This window comes from Cuculus canorus, chromosome 3 (genome assembly GCF_017976375.1).
Source record: "Cuculus canorus isolate bCucCan1 chromosome 3, bCucCan1.pri, whole genome shotgun sequence".
NCBI classification, from domain to species: domain Eukaryota; kingdom Metazoa; phylum Chordata; class Aves; order Cuculiformes; family Cuculidae; genus Cuculus; species Cuculus canorus.
The window spans coordinates 46,676,761-46,702,459 of NC_071403.1; the positions used below are offsets into that span (position 1 = coordinate 46,676,761).

General features: G+C 38.5%; 1 protein-coding gene across 7 annotated transcripts in view; it reads left to right on the forward strand.

The window, feature by feature from the left end:
- The window catches only part of ADGRG6 (adhesion G protein-coupled receptor G6), a 120,406-nt gene that overhangs the window by 85,189 nt on the left and 9,518 nt on the right, over positions 1–25,699 (forward strand). For all 7 annotated transcript variants that reach the window (XM_054062164.1, XM_054062168.1, XM_054062163.1 and 4 more), the window contains 9 exons: positions 551–691; positions 5,507–5,623; positions 6,734–6,779; positions 8,524–8,630; positions 11,361–11,488; positions 12,796–13,064; positions 15,045–15,159; positions 16,231–16,514; positions 22,901–23,002. In XM_054062164.1, coding sequence (XP_053918139.1) covers positions 551–691; positions 5,507–5,623; positions 6,734–6,779; positions 8,524–8,630; positions 11,361–11,488; positions 12,796–13,064; positions 15,045–15,159; positions 16,231–16,514; positions 22,901–23,002 — 1,309 coding nt within the window. The remainder of the gene's footprint in view (positions 1–550; positions 692–5,506; positions 5,624–6,733; positions 6,780–8,523; positions 8,631–11,360; positions 11,489–12,795; positions 13,065–15,044; positions 15,160–16,230; positions 16,515–22,900; positions 23,003–25,699) is intronic.

Consider the following 25,699-nt stretch of genomic DNA (forward strand, 5'->3'; position numbering starts at 1 on the left):
ATGGAAGTTTGCGTTTATTTCCTGCTCACTTGATAAATCTAGAGAGCTGACACTAATCCTTGTTTTAAAATCTCCTTTCTGTAACTACTAATTATCGTAAGATAATTAATTCAGAAGAGCAGATCAAGCCAAGTAATACAACTCAAGAAAGAAGGATACAGAGCATATTTTTCAATTCTCAACATTGTTTGGTATGAGGTAAAGTATCTTGAAGGTTACTGAAAATTATTATGACTGCCATTATTGCCGTCTCATTATTTCCAAATCATCATTTTAGCAGTGGAGGAGTTTGTTTGTTTTATCTAATATGTTTTTGTAGTAAAAGACTGATCTCATGCTGGGAGGCTGGGAAGTCCTCCAAAGCCTTTTTTTTTAATGTATTTATTGCATCAGCTCTTTCATAGGTACAGGTCATACTAGTGTTGATTGGCTCTAGGCCCATGTTTAAATATCTCTGTGTAAGGGTACAAGCCCAGTTGTGGACAGTGGATGATTTTGGCTTTTTGTTTGAATGTGTTCTTTTTTTGTTTTGTTTTGGTTTTTTTAACAGATAGATTTTGACAAGGATCAGACAAATGCCTTTGCTTCTGTTGTTCTGCCACCAAGTTTACTGAAGAATTTAAGTCAAGATGAGTTTGAAGTGATATCCAGGGCTCAGTTTACTTTCTTCAATAAAAATGGTCTTTTTCAGGTAATCTTCAATGTGTTTGAACTCATTTTAGTTAGAATGTATCAAAGCCAACTGCTGAGTTTCCTGTAGTGTAGTAATTTCACAGCATCTCATGAGTTATAGGAATGAGAAGGTGATAGCACATGTCGGCCCTATAAACAGTGTTATGCTCGGAGTGACAAAATAGTGGAATTGCCGAAGTTGAATTTAAGAGTAGTCTATGAAGAACTGTATCCCTCCCAGCTGCTTATAAGCAAGGACTCTTAAAGGGCGTAGCTTTCAATAAAATGCATTAGTATAGGTCCTTGATGTTTAGTGGAGCCAGGTTTTTTTCTGTCAGAAGGGAACTTGACCTGTAACACTGACAGGTACTCTTTGTTTCTCTTTTCCTTAGAAGGGTTGGTTGGCACTCGTATCCAGCTGACTGCTTATTTTCTGTTGGAAACTCTAGGCTGATGGTCATCAGTCAGAGAGCATTTGTTTCTATATGCACTGTTCTTCTTTTCATATAGGTGTTCTCATAAGCATATTGTATACACTCTGTACACACAGTACTTGTACCTTGAAACTGAAGGGACTGAGGTGGATTTTACTTTTTCTCCTTTGAGTCCCATCATTTGGCAATTAAAAATAGTTCCTGCATGGTAAATGACAAAAAAAAAAAACTTAGGAAGAGTGAAAACATACCTATTTGGGGGGAAAATAGAGTTAATTAAGAAGGAAATATTATTTCATAGTGAACTTTAGACTGAGCCTCAGAATACTTGAGTTTGTGTTCCCATTAATATTTCCAGTGACCTTTGGCTCTTGTGCATCCGCAGAACTCTGTAGTATTGTATTGTTCCTATATTATCATTTTTATTGGCAGTGTATCCAGATTCTTTGGATAATCTAGGCAAGAAAAGACCCATGACCCTCAGCTGCCTTCTGAAATACACCCCAAAGTATCAGTTACTATTTAAAATAGTATTAATTTTAAACCTATTTTTGAAAAAAAATAGGATGAATATATCTTATAAAAAAGCGAGAAGAATACAGATGTAGGCTTCTCATAACGGCATAAAATCATATAAAGTCAGAATGTGTCCTTTATTTATGCTAGAATGTGTTTTTAGTGGATACTTAATAGTTCACTTACAAGCAAAAAACCCAGGAAAATCTGCATCTAAATTTGTAACTAAAATTCCTTCCATTTTTGGAGAGTTTTTCAAACTATTCATGGGTGACATGTTCAACACAATTAGTTAAAAATGTGTCAAACTCACATTTTAGTAAATCTAAAAATAAAATGTCTAAAAAAAGGGCTAAAAATAAAGCCTAAAAATAAATTGATTCCCATGCCATCTTAAACCAAATAACTTTATCCATTAGTATAAAAGTATTTCATAAATAAATGTATTTCAAATGCAATTAAAAATTCCCAATGGCATTAGCTGTATTTCTTATAATCATTCAACATAACAGTGAAACATCTTACTGGAGAGGTTTTTTTTACTGCAACTGATTGAATGCTAATAAGTTTTATCTTGTTATTCATTAAAATGTGATGGTTATATTACTTAGAAGACTATATGAAAAATTGATGTAAGCTACTCAGGGTGGGATTCATTTCACAAAATCCAGGTGTTTTCAGTGTACATACCTATGCCTAAACTATTGTCCATAAACTGCCTTTAAAGCCAGTTAATGGAAAAGAGTGGACACCATTGAATTCTGACACGTCTCATCCTAGTCCAGGAGTAAGCATCAGTTACCCAGACAAAGGAGTGTAGTGCACTCACCCACAGATGTGACAATGAATCTGTAAGAGATGTGACATCTTCTGCAATAGCAGCTGGAGACTGGCCAGGATACCTTAAAGCCTCTAAAATGGACATTTATTTTTAGGCAACCCATATTCAACCTGGATGTATAGAATATGTAAAATGGATTATGCTTTGGATGTACTAATTTCCTTTTATTGACTATGTTAAGAAACACTAGAATGACTACTTCAGTTCTAGACATCTTCTTTTTACATGTCTAAAGTTAGGTTGGTAGGATCATCTAGGATCATCCTCATGAGTTCTTAGGTAATGAAAATAATGTTTAAATATGATAAATATGTGAATTGTAATGATTGTCTAGACTGGATCAGATCCATGTCATTGATGCTAGTCTTAGCATTGCTTTACTTTGTCCCTCCATGTATTGTATGGGCTAAAAGCTTATCCCTAACTTTAGCTGAGCAGAACTTTATAGCTAAATAAGCAGTTACCTGCATTTTACTTTAATGCACACATTATTTCTATTTCTTTCTAAGGGCAAGTAAGAATGTATTAAATTGCCTTTGCTGATAAGACCATATTATATTTATTTCTAGGTTTTACTATCAGCTAGAGACAGAATCCCTTCAAACCCATAGAAATCAAAGGCTTACGTAGACTTTGTCAGATGTTGAAATTTAGGTGGTAGCCAAGACATTTTCTCTTATTTGAATGCTCAAGAACTGCATTTTCATTCCCCTGCAATTCCTACGTTTTCAGGAAATTAGGTCACAAAGCTCCAGTATTATCTGAAATACTGTGTTTGAAAGCTCTTTTATATGGTTCTTAAGAAATGAAATATTTTCTCAGGATAATGTGCACTTAATAACTGAAGCTATTCCATCTCTCATGAATGCAGGATAACCAGGGGATCAGGCCCAGCCAGCGTGGGTTCATGAAAGGCGGGTCTTTCTTGACCAACCTGTTCTCCTTGTATGACCAGGTGACCCACCTAGTAAATGAAAGAAGGCCTGTGGATGTTCTTTACCTGGAGTTTAGTAAGGCCTTTGGCACCGTCTGCCGCAGCATTCTCCTCGAGAAGCTGGCAGCTCATGGCTTAGACAGATGTACCCTTTGCTGGGTAAAAAACTATCTGGATGGCCAAGCCCAGAGAGTTGTGGTGAAAAGAGACAAATCCGTTTGGTGGCAAGTCACAAGTGGTGTTTCCGAGAGCTCAGTGTTGGAGCCACTCTCGTTTAATATCTTTATCAGTGATCTGGAGGATGGGATCGAGTGCTTCCTCAGTAAATGTGCAGATGACACCAAATTGGGCAGGAATGTCAATCTGCCTGAGGGAAGGAAAGTTCTGTAGAGGGATCTAGATAGATCAGCCAAGGTAAATTGTATGAGATTCAACGAGGCCAAGTGCCAAGTCCTGCACTTGGTCCACAACAACCCCATGCAGTGCTACAGGCCTGGGGAAGAGTGGCTGAAAAACTGCCCAGTGGAAAAGGACCTAGGGGCTGCTTGTTGACAGCCAGCTGGACATGAGCCAGTAGTGTGCCCAGGTGGCTAAGAAAGCCAACAGCCTACTGGCTTGTATCAGAAATGGTGCAGCCAGCAGGAGTAGAGAAGTGATTTTGCCCCTGTAATCGATGCTGGTGAGGCTGCACATCAAATCCTATTTTCAGTTTTGGACCCCTCACTACAAAAAAGACATTGAGTTGCTGGAGCGTGTCCAAAGAAGAGTGACAAAACTGGTGAAGGGGCTGAAGTCCTATGAGGAGTGGCTGTTTAGTCTGAAGAAGAGGGGACTGAGGGGGAACCTTATTGCTCTCTACAACTACATGAAAGGAGGCTGTAGCAAGGTGGATGTTGTTCTCTTCTGCCAAATAATTAGCAATAGGATGAGAGGAAATGGCCACAACTTACATCAAGAGAGGTTTAGATTGAATATTAGGAAAAATTTCTTTACTGAAAGAGTGGTGAAGTGTTAGAACAGGCCTCCCAGGGACGCGTTGGAGTCACCATCCCTGGAGGTATTCAAAAAACAACTAGACTTGGCAGTTGGGAACATGCTTTATTAGGTATGGTGATGTTGAGTGGTACTTGATGTTCTTAGAGGTGTTTCCAGCCTCAGTATATTCTGTGATTCTATGTGTGGTGGGATCTGATGAGACCAGTGCTGAGCTGTTAACTGACATCTTGTCAGGCTAACAAACCCCTAGACTGAATCAGGGGCTTTCAGGAGTTTGTTAGCCCAGATTTTTGGAGGGAAAGTGAGTGGCAATGGGCTTTAATTTGACCTAATATCTGCTGCAAGCAATGACCAAGCTTGCCAGCTTCCCATAAGGCCAACCAGGCATGCAACTATGCTGGTTGCAATGGAAGCTAATCAAAAGAAAATGCTATTTCCAAAGCACTTCCATTTTAATAAATCATCAGTTTCCAAGTAAAACTCTCCTGGAAAATTCACATCCTGGTACTTTTCACTGTGCTTTAGAAATGGCATTCTTGGTAATGACGTCAGTATTCTATTTAAATACCCATCAAATAAGACCTTGTAGAAATTATTATCTCCTACAGTATGTAACATTGCTTTGAATTTGTTTACAACTTCTTAGTCATCCATTGTAAGGTGGAGGATGATTTAGCAACTACACAGGGAATACAGGTTATTTTCCCAAAACTTTGCATCTGCTAAAAAGGTTAGCATTGACAATAAGAAGAGAAAGCTAGTTCATTCTTGTTTAGGGAAATGAGCTATTCATATCACGAGTTGTTATCTGCTACGTTGAGTTATAATTTTGTTATATCATCAGATGTGATGATTAAAAGGGGACTTTATGCCTTCTAACCTCTCTCTATCATTCTGCCTATATATGTTTATGACCATAAGGAAAGTAGGAAAACTTATGTAAGACAAACCCATAATTTGATTTTATAAACACAATGTTCTTATGTTGCATGATCAGAAGTGTAGAAATGCTGACAACTTATTTATTTTGGCACTCTGCAAAAATGAAACTGTGTATTCTGGCTTTTATGTTATGTTCTGTGTGCTTATTATATTTTTCTGAATCTTTCGAAGGATGCAGAAAATCCTGCCAATTTGACCAGTTTTGTGGTGGCATGCAGTATTGGAAACCTAACCATTCAGGATCTTCAGGATTATGTGAAGATTACAATTAAGCATACCAAAATTCAGGTAAAAGGAGACTGATTGTTCAGAGGAATAGGAATGCACATTTTATATAGTAAAGCCTAAGCATCTAACCTGGTTAATTTGGATGGATTTTGAGTGAGAACATAAACTCAAATGGAAATTAAAACTCTAGAGAAAAAGCAAGTAAGCAAAAAGAAAAAACAAATAACCTCTCCCATCTTCACACATTCCTACTCCATTCATGATCTAACATTTATCTGAAACACTACTGATTTTGACACTCAGAGGCAATTTCTGTGCCAGTAGCTGTAGGCAAAACCTCTGCTCATGACTATGTTAGGGACCAGGGACAGAATTTATTACACTGGAACTTTGGAATGGATTGAATTCTTTGATCAAACATGAAGTGCTTTGTTAATAGTTCCCCACGTCATTTTGTTAAGTGGTTTTCAGTGAAGTAAGAATGGACAGAATCATGTTGTTAAAAAATGACTGCAATTAATGTAGAGAAATGACGAAGAATGGGAAGACCGAAAGCAACCTTTTGGCACATACTGTTTCAGTTAAAAAACATGTGAACTTGCCTGTTCTAAGGCATGTTGTCAGTAGCTACTCCAAAAGATGTTAAAATACAATACCTAAGTAAATAGTATATGTAACGAGAACCTGGTCTGTAATTTTCACAGTTCGATTAACTTTATCTTGCATTTCATTTATAATGATTATTTTAAGGTCAGGCAAAACAAGCCCCACCTCGGTTTACCAGGCTTTTGCACGCTTTCAAGACCAGTTACATAAAGGACTCACTGAGCATTCCTAAGAAAGTGAACAATAAAAAGTGTTTAGACTATGTAAAGACATCTCACTTGTAGGTAATTTTAGTGAGACAACAAAACATCGTTATTCTGAGTATGTGGAGAAGGAATGGTGTAGAGGAACAGTGCTCAAGATTGTATAATTAGGGCAGATCTATCTTTCTAGCAGAATAAATTCTCATTTGACATTAGACAAAATTTCAACAATCCAAATTATGTTTATTGTTCTGCTTATTAAATGAAAAGATATATTGTAAAACTTCTGTTATAAATGCATATGTTGATGAGGTTTATGTCTAAAAAGGTGAACAAAGTCTACTTTTGCATGTGTCCTTAGGAAGATCCTAAGCCTACCTGTGTCTTCTGGGATATGAACAAAAATGGTAAGTTTAAAAATACTGGCTGTTTTAAGTGGGGAATAAAGGTGTCTAAGTTATAAAACTGGTCAGAATCATGGCCATTTTGCTTCTTAATCAATCCTTGCAGAATTACATGACGTCTTTAGACTATCATTTCTTCTGGTGAGTACAGTTGCTTGTACCAGCAGATGTTAAATATTCTTTTTAGGAGTTTTTTTAATGTAAATTTGTTCAACATCTTAAGTCTGTAAATTAAGTTTCACTGCTTTCTGTATCTGATAGCAATTTTTCACTCATCTCTCTGTATGTGCAAATTAGATAGTAGCACTACTGAGACATATAAATGGTTCTTAGCCATACTTTTAACTAGTTATTTTTAAAATGCTGGGTTATTTAATTGTGAGATAGTGCCTGCTACAAATCTTAAATATTTTTTTTTCTTCTCTTGAAAATTTGGAATTCCAATACACAAACATCATCTGCTTTCTAAATGGATGACAGTCAGCATGATGAGATCCCACATGGAGACACAATAACAAGGCAGCATTTTAGCCCATTATTCATTGCTACTGCCTAACCCATGTGTGATGTTTCACTCAGGCTCTTCATCCTTTGCACAGACAAAGTCATCCTCTGGCATGACTTTTCAGTTGCTTCTATTTCAGAGCTCTCTACTGAGATCTTACTCTTTTGTACGATGAAAAGATAGAGCGAAGAAGTAACAGTCCTTAGCTGTAAGATCTCCAGTGGAGTGGTTTAGGACAGAGAGTCTTGCAAGAAATAAAATTGTTGAAAACAAGAAATTCAGACAGGAGAACTGAGAATGCAGAAGGGTAAGGAAAGAGGGAAAAAATAATCGAGTTAGGAAACTAAACTTAAGAAATACATCAAAAGAGAAACACACAGGGAAGAAACTATTTTGATGGCTGCTTGAATAGGGGAGAGTTTTAAGTGAGTTTGGAACATCTTCACAGTCTTATGAGAAATACTGTCTTGAATTTGAGGTAAAATTATATGGCTAGTCATGTATTTTGCTGGATTTTGCCTGGAGTAGTGCAAAAATGTCTTTAAGAGTTCAGAGAGTATGAGCTATTTCACAAAATTTGTTCATATTTTATCAGAGAAAAACAAAAAGAGAAGTAATCAGAAATATAAATGTTACTTTTTAACATTTCATTTTTTAAAATAAAATCTTACTACTTATTTTTCCAAATGGCCTTTTCAGATGGGGTAAGTATGGGATAGTTTAGTTAATGTTTTTTCTAAAGGCTACAAAGGATCATTGGGATTATCCACTCTGACCTTCTGCATTACACACTGCAGAGAGGAAGGGCGGGACCCTCTGCTCCTGGGCCGTAAATGCTTTCATGTGCCTGGGGATATATGAGTAGGAGGGAGGCAGGTGCAGACAGCACATCAGTGTGGTAAGTGGAGTCCTAAACCATCTTATTGTTGGGTAAAACTAAGGTGTGTCTTACTGCATGATCTACGGAGTAGGTCTTATTCATCCCTGACTCACCAAAAAGCTCCCTACCATTATGGATCTATGTCTGTTGCTCCTTCTCAGTAGCCTATTACTGGGACAATGAACTGGTTTGGTTCTATGCAGAAATTAAGACATCTGATGCTTGCTTTTAATTGTTGTTAACGTTCACTCATTCCGTTTGAAAACACACACATTTGCACATAATCAAGTGATAAATCTGTTAAAAGAGGGGGTAACATGAGTTTGTTGAAAAGGAAGATTTTTCCTGTTTTATATCCGCAGGTGGCGGTGGTGGCTGGAACCCTGCAGGCTGCCAAGTAGATGCAGAGTCCAATGAAAACGAGACAGTTTGCTTATGTAACCACCTCACGCACTTTGGGGTCCTAATGGTAGGCAAACTCACTGTTCATCTTTCCTAGGAACTTCAGTGCAGTTTTTGTCTTGGGTCAAGACAACTCTCATTGTTTTTCATTTGGGTTACTTCTTTTGCACATAATTTTAAATAATAATACATAATTTTCCACCTTTTTGTCATACAGTTATCTTTTCATAACAAAATAGCTATTGATAAGGATTCAGGAATAAGGTAATGAATAAAGTTAATAATGAAAGTATGTTGTTATTACTATGTTCTTTACAAGTGGCTGAGTAGTATAAAATAATAAGTAAAATGTGCCCATAAGAGTATTCTAAATTTTGAAAACACTGTGCTACAGAAGACCTGGGATTGAAAGTTCTGAGCAATACCAAAATCAAATAGCAAATTATAACATCCAACTTCAAAGCCAAGATGTGGCTGAGTGAAGAAGAGAGTCAGGGACTGTAAAACTAGGGCCCAATACTAACACTTCAACTAGCGAAGGAGAAAAGATTAATCTTAATGAGTTGTAAGGTCCTAAGATTTTCTGCCATTTCTCTTAACAATATAATATGACAAAAATGACCTGCAGCTGAAACGGAAGGGTGTAACAAGAATGAAGTGAATAAGAAGCAGGTCTAGGTAGATTTGAAATTTCAAGATAAGTAAAGTTGGAAGTTGTTTGCTGCAGGGGGAATAAAAAAGTAGAAAACCAAGTTGAGGTGCTGTTTCAGAACAAAAAAAAAAAAAGAGGGACTCATCAGGGAAAGAAAAATATCCTGCAGTTGGTAAAGCTGCTAATGAGGATGGAAAGTCAAAGGAGTGCAGTAATTCCCATTCATCCTGAGATTCAAGAGGCTAAATTGCCCCTTGCAAATCTGACAAAATTTATATTTATCTCATGTCAAAAAGTATGAAACAATAACTTCTTTCACGAAATGTGTAAAACTATATTTTCTAGTTTGTTATAAATGTCTTTAATCAGCTTTGCGGATGCCTTGCAGTACATCCCCTTTGCCCACTGAGAGCTGGTACTAGACGTGTAACTTATACTCTATCAGAGCCTTAAGCAAAATCTCCAGACTGAGTGGCTGAGATGGGTAGAGCATAGCTTATCTGGGAGATGAAATAGGGAACCATATAGGGTACATCAGCTTCAGTAGCATAATTGCTCTAGTATTCAGGTCCCTTCAGCAATTTGCACATGTGAAGTGTTTTTGAGAGAAGAAAATCCTAACATTAAAAAGATGGAAAACTTAGCTTTTCTAATGTTAGATGATTTTTTTTTTTTAAACTCAGTAATGGGCTGACACATTTATTTCCGTCTGTAATTAACATTCTTTGGCCTCTGAAACATACTGTCAGAAAAAGTGTTTACTCCTGATCACAGCAGCGCTCCTAGTGGAAGTGTTTGGGTTTTGATTTAACTTGTTGCAGTGACACATAGGACTTAACCCCACAAGGGAGCTGCATGCACTGACTGTTTCAGCTTTGGCATTCCAGACCCTTTCTTAACAGAGCTGCCCTCTTCACATCATGGTCAGATGTAGATATGAAAAAGCCACAAGCCTTTTTTTTTTTTTTGCAAACTAAATTGTGTTCTTGTTTCACTTTTCATCCCTGAAGGAAGAAAAAAAGGGGCTTTCTTTAGGATATACTCAATGAGTCCCTTCTCTTCCCTGAATGCTTTTGTGGCAGAAGTTATTTGAATTTGGGCTGTACTCCAACAGATTTTTACACAGTTTTGACCCCTCTAATTGCTTTTCCATTTTAATAATCTTTTCTGACTTTAATTTCAATATTAAATTATTTTTGAATAACACTCCCCTTATATATATTAACTGTCATATAAGGTTGGGACGGGGTGTGAAAAACTACTTATTTCTTTTCCTGTGAATAGTGGCAAGTTCTGTAGCAATTAATTAGTTTCTTTTTGCTAGATCATTTTGCTAAGGACAACAGTGACACTGACTGTAGAATGGACAACATTGTGTGTTGGTATTTGGTCACATTTATGGCACGGTAATATAGATCCAAACATTCTCATTTTTTCTTGTCCTTAAAAAAGGAAATAACACTGGTATTTATTCCCAGACAGTTCTATGTGGCAATTAGAGTTGGACAGAAAAGTGGAAAAAAAAGTCCTCACAGTGTTCCTGCTTCATTTCCAATTATTTTTTTTTTACTGGTTTCTTTTTCTGACCAATAGTATTTATAACTGTAGTTTGTATATCAAAACAGACTATAAAACCGGAAAGTGATGTCTTGCCCTTGGTATCACCTGTAGATAAATAGTTACATTGACTCTTATGAACTTCAAATAACAAGAAGTGATGTTGGAAACCCCAGAATTTGCACATTTCAGTATGAATACTTGTAAATTACAGTTTCCTAAATCTTGCATCTTCTTAGAGAGAGTTGTCTATAAGCAATGAAACTAAAAGTTTGAAAAGGGGATGTTTTTCCAGAGAAGGATATTTGAATTCCTGGTACTGAATTATAAGGATCAGTATCAGACTGTCTATCTGCTGATCCCAGCAGTTACAATACTTAAAGCACAATGTTTTGAAGAACTATGGGAAGGAAGTGAGAGGTGTAACAAAACTAAATATACCCAGTAAACATGAACCATAATGTCAGGGCTGTAGTGGTGCTGCCAAACAGCTTTTGAGTTTTGCTTGACTAATTACCAAGAATGAGTGTTGTACTCATGGAAAATGTGTTTGCTATAACTGATGCCTCTTCCATCTCTCTTATATAGGATCTTCAGAGAACTATTACACAAATAGACTCACAGAATACCAAGGTCCTCACTTTTATCACTTACATAGGCTGTGGGATATCTGCTATATTTTCAGCTGCAACTCTTCTGACATATATTGCATTTGAGTAAGTATCAGTTCTGTGAAAAACATCACAAAGGAGGTACCTGTATGTGATGAATAAAATAAGTTACTTACATGGTTAGTGTGGTTTATTTGTCTAGGAAGGGAAATCTATATTTTAAAAAAAAAAAAAAAACAAAACACAAAAAACTGCAAAATCATGGTCAGAATATTCTACGTGGGAATTTTTTTCAAGAGAACATAAGATAAGACTATATCTTCCAATATTTTGTGCTGCTCAGGCCTGGGTATAAGGCTGATGCATCTTAAAATTTTCTCTTTTGGGAGAACAGTTTGGGAGAATCTCTAGATTCTGAACAGATACGTATTTTAAAATCCTAACCAGGCTTTTCTAAAAGCAAAACAAAACTTGTGTGTGGGAGCGTAACAAGTCCTAAGAATAAATTTCCAATTAGAACAATTATATTCTAGAGCCCTTTAGAAAAATGTGGGAAGAGAACTAGAATGAAGATAAATTGTGAATTGTTATAACAATTTCAACAGTAGCCCTACAGAAATGTGAAAATTACTCAAGGAAATGCTAAAGTTTTGAAATGATACAGTTCTGTCAACAGAGAAAAGAGAAAATAAAGTCGTGTCAACATAAAGGAACCATTTTGCCTGTAACAGGATGGGACAGAGTAGCTACTAAAGAAAGATAGTTTGCTGATGGAGTGAAAAAGATTTCTGAGTTCTAAATCCCTCTAATGATTGCATCCCTGTTGCATTACCTATGCTATAGTGTTCTGGTCCAAGATGGCAGAAATTGTTAACTTGCCCCTCAGTTCATACATTTCAATCTGTATCAGTTAGAAAAGAAAAAAATTACTTAATCTTCATTCTTCCTAAGATCTTGTTAAAAGAAGTAATAAAAAAGCAAAAGACAGTATGCGCTGGACAATGTATGCCAAAAATGAAACAAAGATTTATATATAAACTGATCAGAGATGAGCTTCTGGTCAGCTGTATTTTCAAAGTTTTCATTTTTTAAATTTTCTTTTAAAGTACAAACCACATTGTAATCTATTTAATTTGAAAGGATTTTAACAATAAGTCAGTTGCTAAAATATTGTCACCATTAATTAGTTCATTAAGGATCCAATGAAGTGGTAGTTTTCCCACATGACATACAGCAGAAGCCTTCAGTGATATCACACAGAAGTACATATGACTATGCCTTACTGTCACATGAGCTCACAGCTAGGACGACATTCCTGTGCTTTTACTTCGTAAGCTGGTAAGCCCTGCTGCTGTAGGTGGCTTGGATGATTGAAGCCAATTAATCTTATGCACATATATTTCTGTCATTAGGAAACTGCGAAGAGATTACCCATCCAAAATCCTGATGAATTTGAGCACAGCCCTGCTCTTCCTTAACTTGATCTTCTTGCTTGATGGTTGGATTGCATCGTTTGACATAGATGGACTCTGCATAGCTGTAGCTGCACTTTTGCACTTTTTTCTTCTGGCTGCCTTTACATGGATGGGACTAGAAGCAGTTCATATGTACATTGCTCTGGTGAAAGTATTCAACACGTATATACGGCGATACATACTTAAATTTTGCATCATTGGCTGGGGTGAGTTCGGTAGATGCAATATTTACATAGCCTGTATTTTGAAATTATGTAATATATTTGTGGTAATTTCAGAGAGCTTCGCAGCTTATTGATAATGTTTCATGGATTTATAAGAATGTATATTAATCTGGGAAGGCACAAACAAAAGCACCACGTCTTTCAGAGTGTGACCGCTTGAAAGCTGTCCGTTTGTTCAAATAGGTACATTTGAAAAAAATACATATCTATTGAAATGTGCATATTAGGGAAAATTACTTCACCAAAAGAATTGTCAAGCATTGGAACAGGCTGCCCACAGAAGGGCTTGAGTCACCATCCATGAAGGTATGTAGAAGACATGTAGATGTGGTGCTTGAGCACATGGATTAGTGGTGGCTTGACAGTGCTAGGTTAAGTGTGGGACTCAATGATCTTAAAAGTCTTTTCCAACCTAAACAATTCTATGATTCTATAAAATCTCTGTATCACAAGTGCAGAGCAGAATCAAATCAGTGTGGTGCTCCCTTCCCCCTGCCCCACAGCAGTACCAGCGTGCAGCCAGCCTTCTCTGTTGCTGAGTTCCCCTGTACAATTCCATGCAAATACACCACAACTGACACTCTCTGCCCAGAGTAGTTCACAGCCTGAGGAGGAGCAGAGAGACATGATAAACTGGTATTACTTTCCAGAGAGGCCAGAATGGGAGTGGGGAAATGTTTATGTCATATCAGAGATAGAGAGCCATGGCACACGAATTTGGAAACTCTTGGATTCACTCTGAAGCCTATGGAAATCTTTGCATTGACTTTCAAAAAGCTTTCAATCCAGCTTAAAGTTTCTTGCCAACAAGCACAAAGCCTATGGCGGAATCAGAACCAATCAAGATTTCCTGAGCTTCAGCACAGTGTTTAAACCACAGAGAGATCCTGCCTGCCCCCAAGCAGTATACACAGCAGGACTGAAATGGAAAATGTAATACTGAAAAATAACTGTGAGACTCAAACAGCAAGGCTTTTATTATTTTTTTTTTCTTTATCAGGAATCTGTGCCTTCTGCCTGAATGCACATATTGTGTTTGAAATAATACAACACAATACAAAACAATTAACCTCATGGCTAGAGCACTGACCTCAGTCCAGCTGATAATTGATGCCTTTCCATTGGCAACTAGCATCCTCTTTGGCAACCTCAGCAGAGGACAAGGACTGAGTGGTCGGAAAAGCAAATTAACCTCTTTCCTTTTGAATCTATTTTGTCATAACAAGGATAAGACATGTAAATAAGGCATGTCAGGAAGCATATGTTTCTTTTGTGTAAGCTATGCCTCTCTGTACAGAGTTCTCTTCTGCATAGTTGTCTGTTTTCCTAAAATATTTCCTTTACCTTATTATGAAAATACATGTAGTTTACTTCATTTTGGGGGAAGACATTTAAGTAAAGTATATATAATTCTGTAGAAAAAGAGAAGACATTTACAGTTGAGAGAATCAGTGGAGAAATTACAGGTTCAAGGTCATATGCCCGAGTTCCCCAACCTAATGCACTTGACATTATCATCTCTGGAAAAAAAACCCAAAACATTCAAAAATAAGAATCCCATTACCATTCATCCATTAGATCTCATTTTTGTAATAATTTGTTAATCTTCTTCTCTCAATAGTATGAAAGCCTGTGTGCAGTGGCAAATTTAACTTTAGGTAATTAAGGGAGATTAATTTACTTTAGTTTCCTTATCGCATACTAAATTAATGTTTTCTACCTTACAGAACATTATGTGGCTTATTCATTAATGCCCATTAAGTCCTTTGAAAGCTTTAAACATTTGTACTGTTTGAAAAGTTGTTTCCTTCTGTTTCTTTGTGCAATTTTCTGATATAGAACTACCTCAGGATAATCTGTACTAAAGCAATAGGGATGGAGACATCAATAATTCAGCTTTGCATGGTGATTTTGAAAGTTTAGGAGATTTGAAAGCAAGCTGCAGGTTTTCTTGTGTTACAGGTTTGCCAGCTGTTGTGATAGCAATCATTCTAGCAAGTGCTAATACAAACACAAATAATATTTATGGCAAAGAGTTATATGGCAGAGATGCTTATGGGCAAGGAGGAGACGACTTGTGAGTATTTCTTTTAATCTCTTGCAATTTAGCATTTATGGTCTGCAAAATAATTGCATTGCTCAGATTGCTTAGGAAAAGTCAGGGTTTCATTACACAAGGAAAGTGGGCAGAATTGTCTTCTACATTATTTAAATCTGAAGCATGGAGAAGACTGTAATAAAAATTGGAGGGCAGTCTGCATTACCCAATACCAGGTACAAACATTCCTCTGGCAAAAGAGTAATTCATAAGTTTTGTCATGAAAATAAAATAAAAAATACCTGTTTTGGTTTATCTTAAATGAAAGCACTGTCTTCTAGGTAAGAGCAAAGTAAGAAGAAGTATAAAAGTAGCCTCCTTTGTAAATAAACCAGCCTTTTTTCAATGTAGTTCAATAGCTTTCTCTGTTCTTCTCTTTATGTCCAGATAATAATCTCCAAATGCCAAAACTTTTAGATGGCTGGTATCTCATTTTCTGTTCCTTGCCTGGCAAAGATTCATCATGATAAATAGAAGTGTCATTCTGTATTTTTATTAGAGTATCGTGCTAAACATTCTGGCCATTTGCTGCTAGAGGAATAAGCTAGATCTCTCACATCAATGACTGTCAAGTGGCTGCCCCAAAGTACTACCCGTCCTGCTTCTTCTCCAGAGATGTGCAAGTTCTCCTTTAGCTGAAGTAGCAGAAACTTGACATTTTGACACTGAAGATCCAAATTTGTCCACTCTGTTACTGAAGCATCTTATGCTTCACACAGATGAAAGTGGTAAAGCTACTCATACTGAGTCTAAGCTTTCTGTGATGTGACTGCAGTTCCCACAGGTTTTATCTGAGATCAGATTTCCTTTTTAATTGGTTTTAACTAAAATGCGGTACAACACTCAGATTTCTGATGTGCTAATACTATGGGTCATAGTCACTTAAGATGCCAGGGGACTTCATCTTGTTTACAAACAAAACAAAAAAAGGCTTCATTTTAAAGTATAGGTCTGCATTAGTGGTGTTAGCCATAGACTGCAGTCATGTAAGTAACTGGAGAGTAATTTGCATTATCAAAAAATGATAGTGTTTTGTTATTTTTTTTACAGCTGCTGGATCAAGAACGAAGTTGTCTTTTATGTGACTTGCGCAGGCTACTTTGGAATCATGTTTCTGATGAATGTTGCCATGTTTATTGTGGTGATGGTTCAGATCTGTGGGAGGAATGGGAAAAGAACTAATCGAAGCCTGAAGGAAGAGATTTTGAGGAACCTCCGTAGCGTGGTCAGCCTGACCTTCCTCCTGGGCATGACATGGGGCTTTGCTTTTTTTGCCTGGGGTGCCTTAACTCTTCCTTTCCTGTACCTCTTCTCAATTTTCAATTCATTGCAAGGTAAGCTGAATTTCTGTTCTGTGAAAAAATTATATTTGAGCTTTTGCTGTTCGGAAACATATCAAGTGATTTGACTAGGAAACTCAGATCCAAGCTGTCTAGGTTTTTCCTTGATTCTAAATAATGATTTGTTTCCCCTTATGTGCAATAATAATACCAACTACATATGGGTTGAATATCTTAGTTAATTAATGTTTCAAGGTCTTTTCCATAAAATACACTGTATTGTAAATAGTGCTATTACCAGCTAACAGACTGCTCTGATCTGTTGAGATAAATACTGTATGACCTTCAGCATTTCCTTTCACTGATTATAACAAATATAGGAAGCCTCTTCCCTTAATTTATTCCTGTATGGAATCTGTAAACCTCATAACTCTTTTATGAGAAGCACATAAAACAAAATTCAGTCCTGTTTGAGTGTGGAGAGATAGCACAGAGATATAGGACATTCTTTGGTTCTTTAAGGAAAAGCCAGCTACAGTTACAGGGAGCTTATTTTTGGTTTGTTTCCTTTAGTGAAGCTTTGAATATTTTGCTTTTCCAACACAGTTCATCCTTCTGAAAAATGCTGTAAATTATAATAAAATTATTATAAATTACAGAATTATATAGCGGACATTTAAAAGAATTTCAACACAGAGTTGCAACTTGTGTGTGTACCAAATCACATAACAACCTCCACTTGCCCTACCCACTAATGAAGAGCAACTAAAAACATAGCAAAAAGAGCAACCCATGAAGGCCATTGGAAGGACACATTATACTACACACATATTGATATAAAAAATATTTCGCCTGAAAAAAAAGTATAACAAAATACAAACCCAAGAATATCATTGGAAGAGTATGTGTTATGCCACACAAATACTGCCATAAAAAAAATAAATTTCCCCAGGGCCAGCAACGTATCCTCCTTTTATGGAAAAAGCACTTATTGTTTTGCTGTGTGGGTTTTATCTCTTAGAGTTAAAATGTATTTACTGTGCTAAAAGATTTATTGAGCCTTTGTGGAAGGAGAATGATGTCGTGGGTTTTAGTTTGGTTCAGTTTCAAACTAAAATGCTAGGCAAAATGGCAAAAAATGTTTGGATGGGGTGTTCTTACTGAAGACTTTTTTTTTCCAAAGTACAAATTCTGATACTCCCCTAGCAGCAACATAAGTATTTGCTGCAATGTGTCTGTGTTAGAAATTCAGAAGGGTCTAGAGAGATTAGAAGCATGGGAAAAACATGAAAAAAATATATTAAAAATCTGAAAAGCATGCCAAGGATCAAATTGAACAAGTTCTCTGTAACCAGAATTTCCAGTGCAATCAATTAAGCTTGTATGTGCTGAGTGCACCCAAGTTTGACCACCAGTGCTTAAGTCTCTCTGGGGTAATAGCACTGTTCAATGGAAAAAGAATATTTGGCAGTTAAGTCAGAAGATGAATCTGAAAAACCTGAGGAGTCAATGCAAAAAGAAGAGTGGTGAGCTTTTCATGGATTATGGTAGCAGTGATGACACAGTGTATGCTCAGGCATGTCAGATCAAGCACAGGAAGATTACAGTCCCATATCTGAAAATGCTCATTGCTGTGTGAGAAAGAGCTAGGGAAAGCTGAAGAAACAAGAAAGAGGATGTTTAAAATCACATATAACTAGTGCAGTCTAGTGCAGTGCACATTGAGCAGTAAGGGAATGGAATGGAGCAAACTAAAAACTAGGACTTGTATCAGGAAGTGCTTCCTAGCAGCAAAAAGCAATTCAGTATGGCATATCTTTCTTCAGTATTAGCATGACCTTAATTATCAAGGCATCAGTAAATATAATTTCTCTCTCTCTCTGAAGTTTTTGAAAACTGCATGGATGTTTTAAGCCATACTGGCAGCCTCCACCACCAGTTTTCTGTGCACCGGCAATGAAAAAGTAAATTGCACCAACTACTGGTGTTATTGTACTTTGCTATTTCATCTGCATAGGAAATTATTTTTCTCACTTAGACACTCAGTATAAAAAATCTGGGAACATCTATGATCTCTTTTTTGGCTGCTTATTTTGTACATATGCCTGGGCAAGCCAAATACTTTCAAGTTAGAGCTAAGCTAGATCCATTCCTAGGGTCTGATTTGGCTCTGGGGAACAAAACCAAAGCTGTATTACTAAAGTACATTGTAAACTTAATGAATAATAAAATACAGAGAAAAAAATTTTGGAGACCAAGCCCAGACAGGGCAAAGGCAAAGTACTTAATGCAGTACATTCATTTTGTATTATTATAGACATATGCTTTTTCTTTTTAAAACATTCAGAACATTCCAAACGTTCACCACAATTTAACAAATCATCAGTTTAGTAAATTTGTGGCTGTGCAAAGGTCCTAAGAGGTACTTTGGGCCACAAACAACTCCATACATCTAAGCCTATAGGAGCTGCTAGTGATTGCACTGGAGTTAACTTTGAGCTTAAAAAAAATTGCATACAGAAATCATAGAATCATAGAATGGTTTGGGTTGGAAAGGACCTTAAAGATCATCTAGTTCCAACCCCCCTGCCATGGGCAGGGACATCTCCCACAGGGCTGCTCGTGGCCCCATCCAGCCTAGCCTTGAACACTTCCAGGGATGGGGCATCCACAACTTCCCTGGGCAACCTGTTCCAGTGCCTCACCACGCTCATTGTGAAGAATTTCTTACTAATGTCTAGTCTAAATCTTCCCGCCTCCAATTTAAAGCTATTCTGCCTTGTCCTAATCAGTACATGCCGTTGTAAAAAGTCCTTCCTGAGCTTTCTTGTTGGCCCCCTTCAGGTACTGGAAGGCCACTCTAAGATCTCTGTAGAGCCTTCTCTCGTCCAGGCTGAACAACCTCTATCCTCCTAACAGAGGTGATCCAGTCTTCTAATCATCATCATAGCCCTCCTCTGGACCTTTCCAACAGTCTTTCTTATGCTGAGGATTCCAGAACTGGACACAATACTACCAGTAGGGTCTCACAAGAGCTGAGAAAAGGGGGAGAATCACCTCCGTCGACCTGCTGGCCGTGCTTCTTTTGATGCAGCCCAGGATACGGTTGCCTTTCTGGGCTGCAAGAACACATTGCCTGCTCATGTCAAGCTTCTCTTCAATCAGCACCCCCAAGTCCTTCTCTGCAGGGCTGCTACGTCATCCCCCATCCTGTACTGAAACCACAAATTGCCTTGATCCAGGTGTAGGACCTTGAACTTGGCCTTGTTGAATCTCATGAGATTCACACAGGCCCACTTCTCCAGCCTGCCCAGGTCCCTCTGGATGACATCCTGTCCTCCTTGTGTGACAACTGCACCACTCAGTGTCATCTGCAAACTTGCTGAGGGTGCATTCAATCTCTCTGTCCATATCATTGATGAAGATATTAAACAGCACTAGTCCCAGTATGGACCCTGAGGGAAACCACTTGTCACACATCTCCATCTGGACATCAAGCGTTTGACCACTACTCTGAAGACAACCATGCAACCAATTCCTTATCAAAAGAACAGTCCACTCATCAAATCCATATCTCTCCAATTTAGAGAGAAGGATGTTGTGGGTGACTGTGTCAAAGGCTTTACAGAAGTCTAGATAGATTACATTAATTAGCTTTTCCTGTGAAAGCCAATAGGTTGGTCAGACAGGACTTGTCTTTGGTGAAGCCCTGCTGGTTGTCTCTAGTCAGCTCCCAATCCTCCATGTCTTCTTTAGCATGTCTTCTAGGAGGATCTGTGATCTTCCCAGGCACAGAGGTGAGGCTGACAGGTCAGAAGTTCCCAGGGTGGTCTTTTCTACCCTTTTTAAAAACGGGCACAATGTTGCCCTTTTTCCAGTCACCAGGGACTTCTCCTGACTGCCATGACTTTTCAAATATCATGGATAGTGACTTGGTAGCCACATCAGCCACTTCTCTCACGACTCTGGGGTGCATCTCATCAGTTCCCATAGTCTGATACATGTTCAGGTTCCTCAGGTGGTCTGAGTGGAGGGGCTATACCCGCTTGATCACCATCTTGTTGTCCGTTGACCAAGAAAGGGTGAGGAGAACAGTTATCAACAGGATGAGAGCATGAAGCCTACTGTAGCTGGAGGAAGAAGACTTCATCAGTAGGCCCCTCTTGATCAGGTGGCCTGTAGTATACACCAACCACAAGGTTCCTTTTGTTGTCCCAGTCTTTTATTCTCACCTATAAGCTTTTGACCTGTTCATGGCTATTCTTCAGCAACAGCTCTTCACACTCTTATCAGTTTCCTGGTATAGAGGGCAACGCCTCCCCCCTTCCTTCCTGGTCTGTCCCTTCTGAACAGCCGGCAGCCATCAATAGCCACACTCCAGTGATGGCATTCATCCCACCAAGTTTTAGTAACAGCAATCGTGTCATAGGAGCTTCCAGCGCCCCCTGTTTGTTGCCCAGGCTGTGTGTGTTTGTGTAAAGGCACTTTGTCTGTGCTGCTGGCCATATCACCTTCTTAATGGAACACCCCTTATTTCCCTTAAGGCATACCATGGAAATTTCCTCGTTGGCTCCTATTACCTCAGGAGCATCCCCCCTCATCTCCACAAGACCTCAGCTGTGCTGCAGCGTCCCCAGCATGCCCCAGGGCAATAGGTGGAGGGTCCATACTAGCCCCATATTGCTCTAACGATAGTGTGTCCTCCCACAGCTCGTCATAGGCAAGCCTGATATCTTCCCCCTTCACATCTAGTTCAACCTCTGTAAGCTCCTGAGCAAAGATCCTCCTTTCTCTTTGAGAAAGGCAGCTCCCATTTGATGCCTGTAAGCCTGCTGCTGCAGAGACCATCCAGTTGTCAAAAAATCAAAGTTGTTACGGTGACACCAGCCATGGAGCCATGTATTAATAGACTGGGACTATCTGTTCCTTGCAATGTCACTGCCTGCAACTGGAAGGAGGGAGGAAAAAATGACCTGAGCCCCAGACTCCCTCACTAGCCATCACAAGGCCCTGAAATACTTTACTAAATACAAACAGAGTAACCGTAATATGGGATGCATTAAGATATGTTTGCCTTTCTTAAATTGTGCTTTTCCTTTTTTTTTTCCCCCCATCAGCTCCTGAAAAATTTTGCAAAAAATAATTGTTTCATGACACAGCCTTTATCTAAGATTTAACTGATCTTACTGGTCTCAGCCTGGCCTGTAAGCCACTAGTCTAGTGCAATGACAAGCATTGATGCCAAATTAGACCTTAGCACTTTGGAGGACAGAGAATAATATTATGCTCCAGAGCACTTTTTTCCAAGGTATACTCTGCCATTGTGTTCTACCAGCTGAAACATAGTAGGCATTAGTATACGCAGCTATTCATGATGATCATAAAGGAACATTCTTAGAGGATGGCATTTAACCACATTTGCCCACGTTATGTAGCATTTATTCATGCTTAAGATATAATCATGAGGGATTTGGCAGTAACATTTTGCCATTAGGTGTTCAGCCTTAGGTTGGCTCTCTCCCAGAGAATAAGAGTAAAACAAGAACAGGCCAAACTGGAGAATGACAGAATATTCCACAGCCAGTGCCTGCCTGGGAAGAGCCAGGAGTATATGAGATTTCCAACTTCTATATTTAGCTCCAAAGTATCTCCGTAGAATGATGAAATCGTACCATACACCCAGTTAAGACCTTCTTTGCCACATTGTAGATACTTATCTTCTGTCTTGAAAATAGAGCTTAAACAATCGCATGAGGAAAATTAACTCTACAAAAATATTCTTCAACGCGTTTACTGTGATTGCATGCACAAATTTTGTTTATTTCTTCAAAAGTAAGTAGCTGGACAGCTAATTAGTACTTATGAACATACTCTTACCATTTTCATAATCCTTTCAAGTACATGCATGTTATACACCGAAATACAAGTGTCCTTTTGCAGGGCACTCTTTAGTGCCAGTTGCAAGACTTCTGGTTTTAAAAGAATACAGCCCACAATTCTATAGATATGGAATAGGAGGAGATACAATATTTCCTTGCTAATGTAATAGTGTCTGTATTTACTTTGAAATCTTGCTCTTGCAGTCCTGTTGGATGCAAAATATTCATTTGGGTCAAAGATAAAACCTTTTAATTATTTTCCTCTAAGAAAAAAAAATAATTTTAAGATCCACACTAAGCTGGATCTAAATCAATAATGCCAATAAAAGGGGTTCTGGTCTCACCATTCTGATATCCCAGACACTTACATAGCCGCTAGAGGCTGGGAAAACTTTAATTAATTTCCATGCCTCTTGAATGAGGCGTCAATCACAATAAGAAAACTTTAATATTATTTTTCTTTGCTTGTACTTAATAGTCTTTTGTTAGCAGACTTTATTTAGTCTATTTATCTTTTTATAAATGCATGCTTCACTTGCCGTTTATTTGCTTTTGCCACAGGTTTGTTTATATTTGTATTCCATTGTGCTATGAAAGAAAATGTGCAGAAACAATGGAGGAGACATCTGTGTTGTGGCAGATTCCGACTGGCAGACAATTCAGGTAAAAGCAATTCACAGGTCCCTTCCTTAGGTGCAGTAGTAGTCCATAAAAGCCTAGGTGAACAGCTTGCTGTGTTATTTTTAATATAATACAACATATATTTTTAATATAATACAACATTTTCCACAGAGATGTGGAAAAAATAGATTAATCATAGGTTGTCACTTCACTTTAATACTAACAATTGCCAAGGGAATTTTCAGATATCACTTCATAAAAATTCTCAAGGCTTCTCTTTCAGTTTTCCATTGAAGGCAGCTGGTAATTTTTCTAGTGCTATAAGCATGGTTTTGGAAGACCCTTTGGACCATGAAAAAAAATAATTAAACAAAGATCCAGAGATTCAAACTCAGCCATTCAAAAGCCACTGTTATTTCTTTTTTCCTACATTACTGTATGTTAATTTAATAGTGTAGACTGTTAGGATGATGTAGAAACAAATCTTAAAAGGCAGATAGAAATATTCTGTCTTATTTTGCTTTTATCTTTGTCTTTTCAAACTGTTCTGTCTTTCACCGTACACTTCAGAGAGACCATTAGCAACTCAAAAGACACAGAAAATTCCTTTAGCAGAAGCCTGATTAGGTTCCAGAATTGAAGTTCATCTTTATCTGCAACTCAGAGAGAAAGGAGAGCAGTTGCTTTGGATGCTTTAAAGTGCAACACTTGGGACATTGTGTTTATAGGTTCCTGTACCTTTGATGATCTCCAGTGGCATTAGGCTCTTTTGTTTTGACAAATGGATCTTGCTGATCTGTCTGATGTAATGATTTTGGACCTTGTAATACTGCTTATATGTTTCTTCCTCAATCACCAAGGCAGACATAGAATCATAAAATCAAAGAATGGTTTGAGTTTGAAGGGACCTTAAAGATCTAATTCCAACCCCTCTGCCATAGACAGGGACACATCCCACTAGATCAGGCTGCTCAAGGCCTCATCCAACCTGGCACTGAACAACTCCAGGGATGGGGCAGCCACAGCTTCCCTGGGCAACCTGTTCCACTACCACCCTCGTTTTGAAGAATTTCTACCTAAGGTCTAATCAAAATCTTCCCCTCTCCAATTTATAGCCTTTCCCCCTCATCCTAATCTCTACAAGCCTTTGCAAAAAGTCCCTCCCCAGCTTTCTTATACAGCCCCTTCAGGTACTGGAAGGGCACTGTAAGGTCTCCCCAGAACCTTCTCTCCTCCAGGCTGAACAACCCCAACTCTCTCAGCCTGTCCTTGTGTGGAAGGTGCTCAAGCACTCTGATCATCTTTGTGCCTCTCCTCTGTACCTGTTTCAGCAGTTCCATATCCTTCTTATGTTGAGGATTCCAGAACTGGACACAATACTACCGGTGGGTCTCACAAGAGCAGAATTGAGGGGCAGAATCACCTCCCTCAGCCTGCTGGCCACGCTTCTTTTGATGCAGCACAGGATGCGATTTGCCTTCTGGGCTGCAAATGCACGTTGCGGGCTCATGTCAAGCTTCTCTTTGGTCAGCAACCCCAAGTCCTTCTCTGCAGGGCTGCTCTCAATCACATCATGCCCCATCGTGTATTGAAATTGGGGATTGCCCCGAATCAGGTGTAGGACCTTGCAGTTGGCCTTGTTGAACCTCATGAGATTCACATAGGCCCACTTCTCCAGCCTGTCCAGGTCCCTCTGGATGATGTCCTGTCCTTCTTTTGTGATAAGCGCACCACTCAGTTTGATGTCATCTGCAAACTTGCTGAAGGTGCACTCGATCTCTCTGTCTATACCGTTGATGAAGATATTAAACAGCACTGGTCCCAGTACAGACTCCTGAGGAACACCACTTTTCACGGATCTCCATCTGGACATCGAACCCTTGATCACTGCTCTCTGAATGCTACCATCCAAACCATTTCTTATCCATCAAACAGTCCATCAATCAAATCCATATCTCTCCAGTTTAGAGAGAAGTATATTGCGTGGGACTGTGTTATAGACTTTACAGAGGTCCAAATAGATTTCATCTATTGGTTTTCCCATGTCCACTGCTTTGGTTAACCCATCATAGAGAGCCACTAGGTTGGTCAGACAGGACTTGTCTTTGGTGAAGCCCTGCTGGCAGTCTCTAATCACCTCCCTGTCCTCCATGTGCTTTAGTATAGCTTCTAGGTTGATCCACTCCATGATCTTCCCAGGCATGGAGGTGAGGCTGGCAGGTCAGAAGTTCCCAAGGTTATCTTTTCTACCCTTTCTAAAAATAGGCACAATGTTGCCCTTCTTCCAGTCACCAGGGACTTCTCCTGACTGCCATGACTTTTCAAATATCATAGATAATGACTTGGTAGCCACATTAGCCAGTTCTCTCAGGACTCTGGGATGCATCTCATCAGTTCCCATAGTCTGATACATGTTCAGGTTCCTCAGGTGGTCATGAACCTGGTATTCCCCTACAATGGGAGGGGCTTTACACCCCTCGTCCCCATCTTGTTGTCCAAACATCTACAGTTGATGTAAGGTTGCATGAGGTCTTTGCCTAGTAAGGAAAGCCAATCTATCCTGGATAATAGCAGTGTTCCCAACACCCTTGTGTACTTTCACTGTTGGCATGCAAGGCTTTTTTCCTAGGTTTGAAGTAACTGCTTTGCCATCAAGGCTTTTGCTTTGCCTGCTCTTTTTGTTTAGGGAATACATTCTCAGTGTAAACTATAAAATGTATATGCTTTCACTTTATTGTA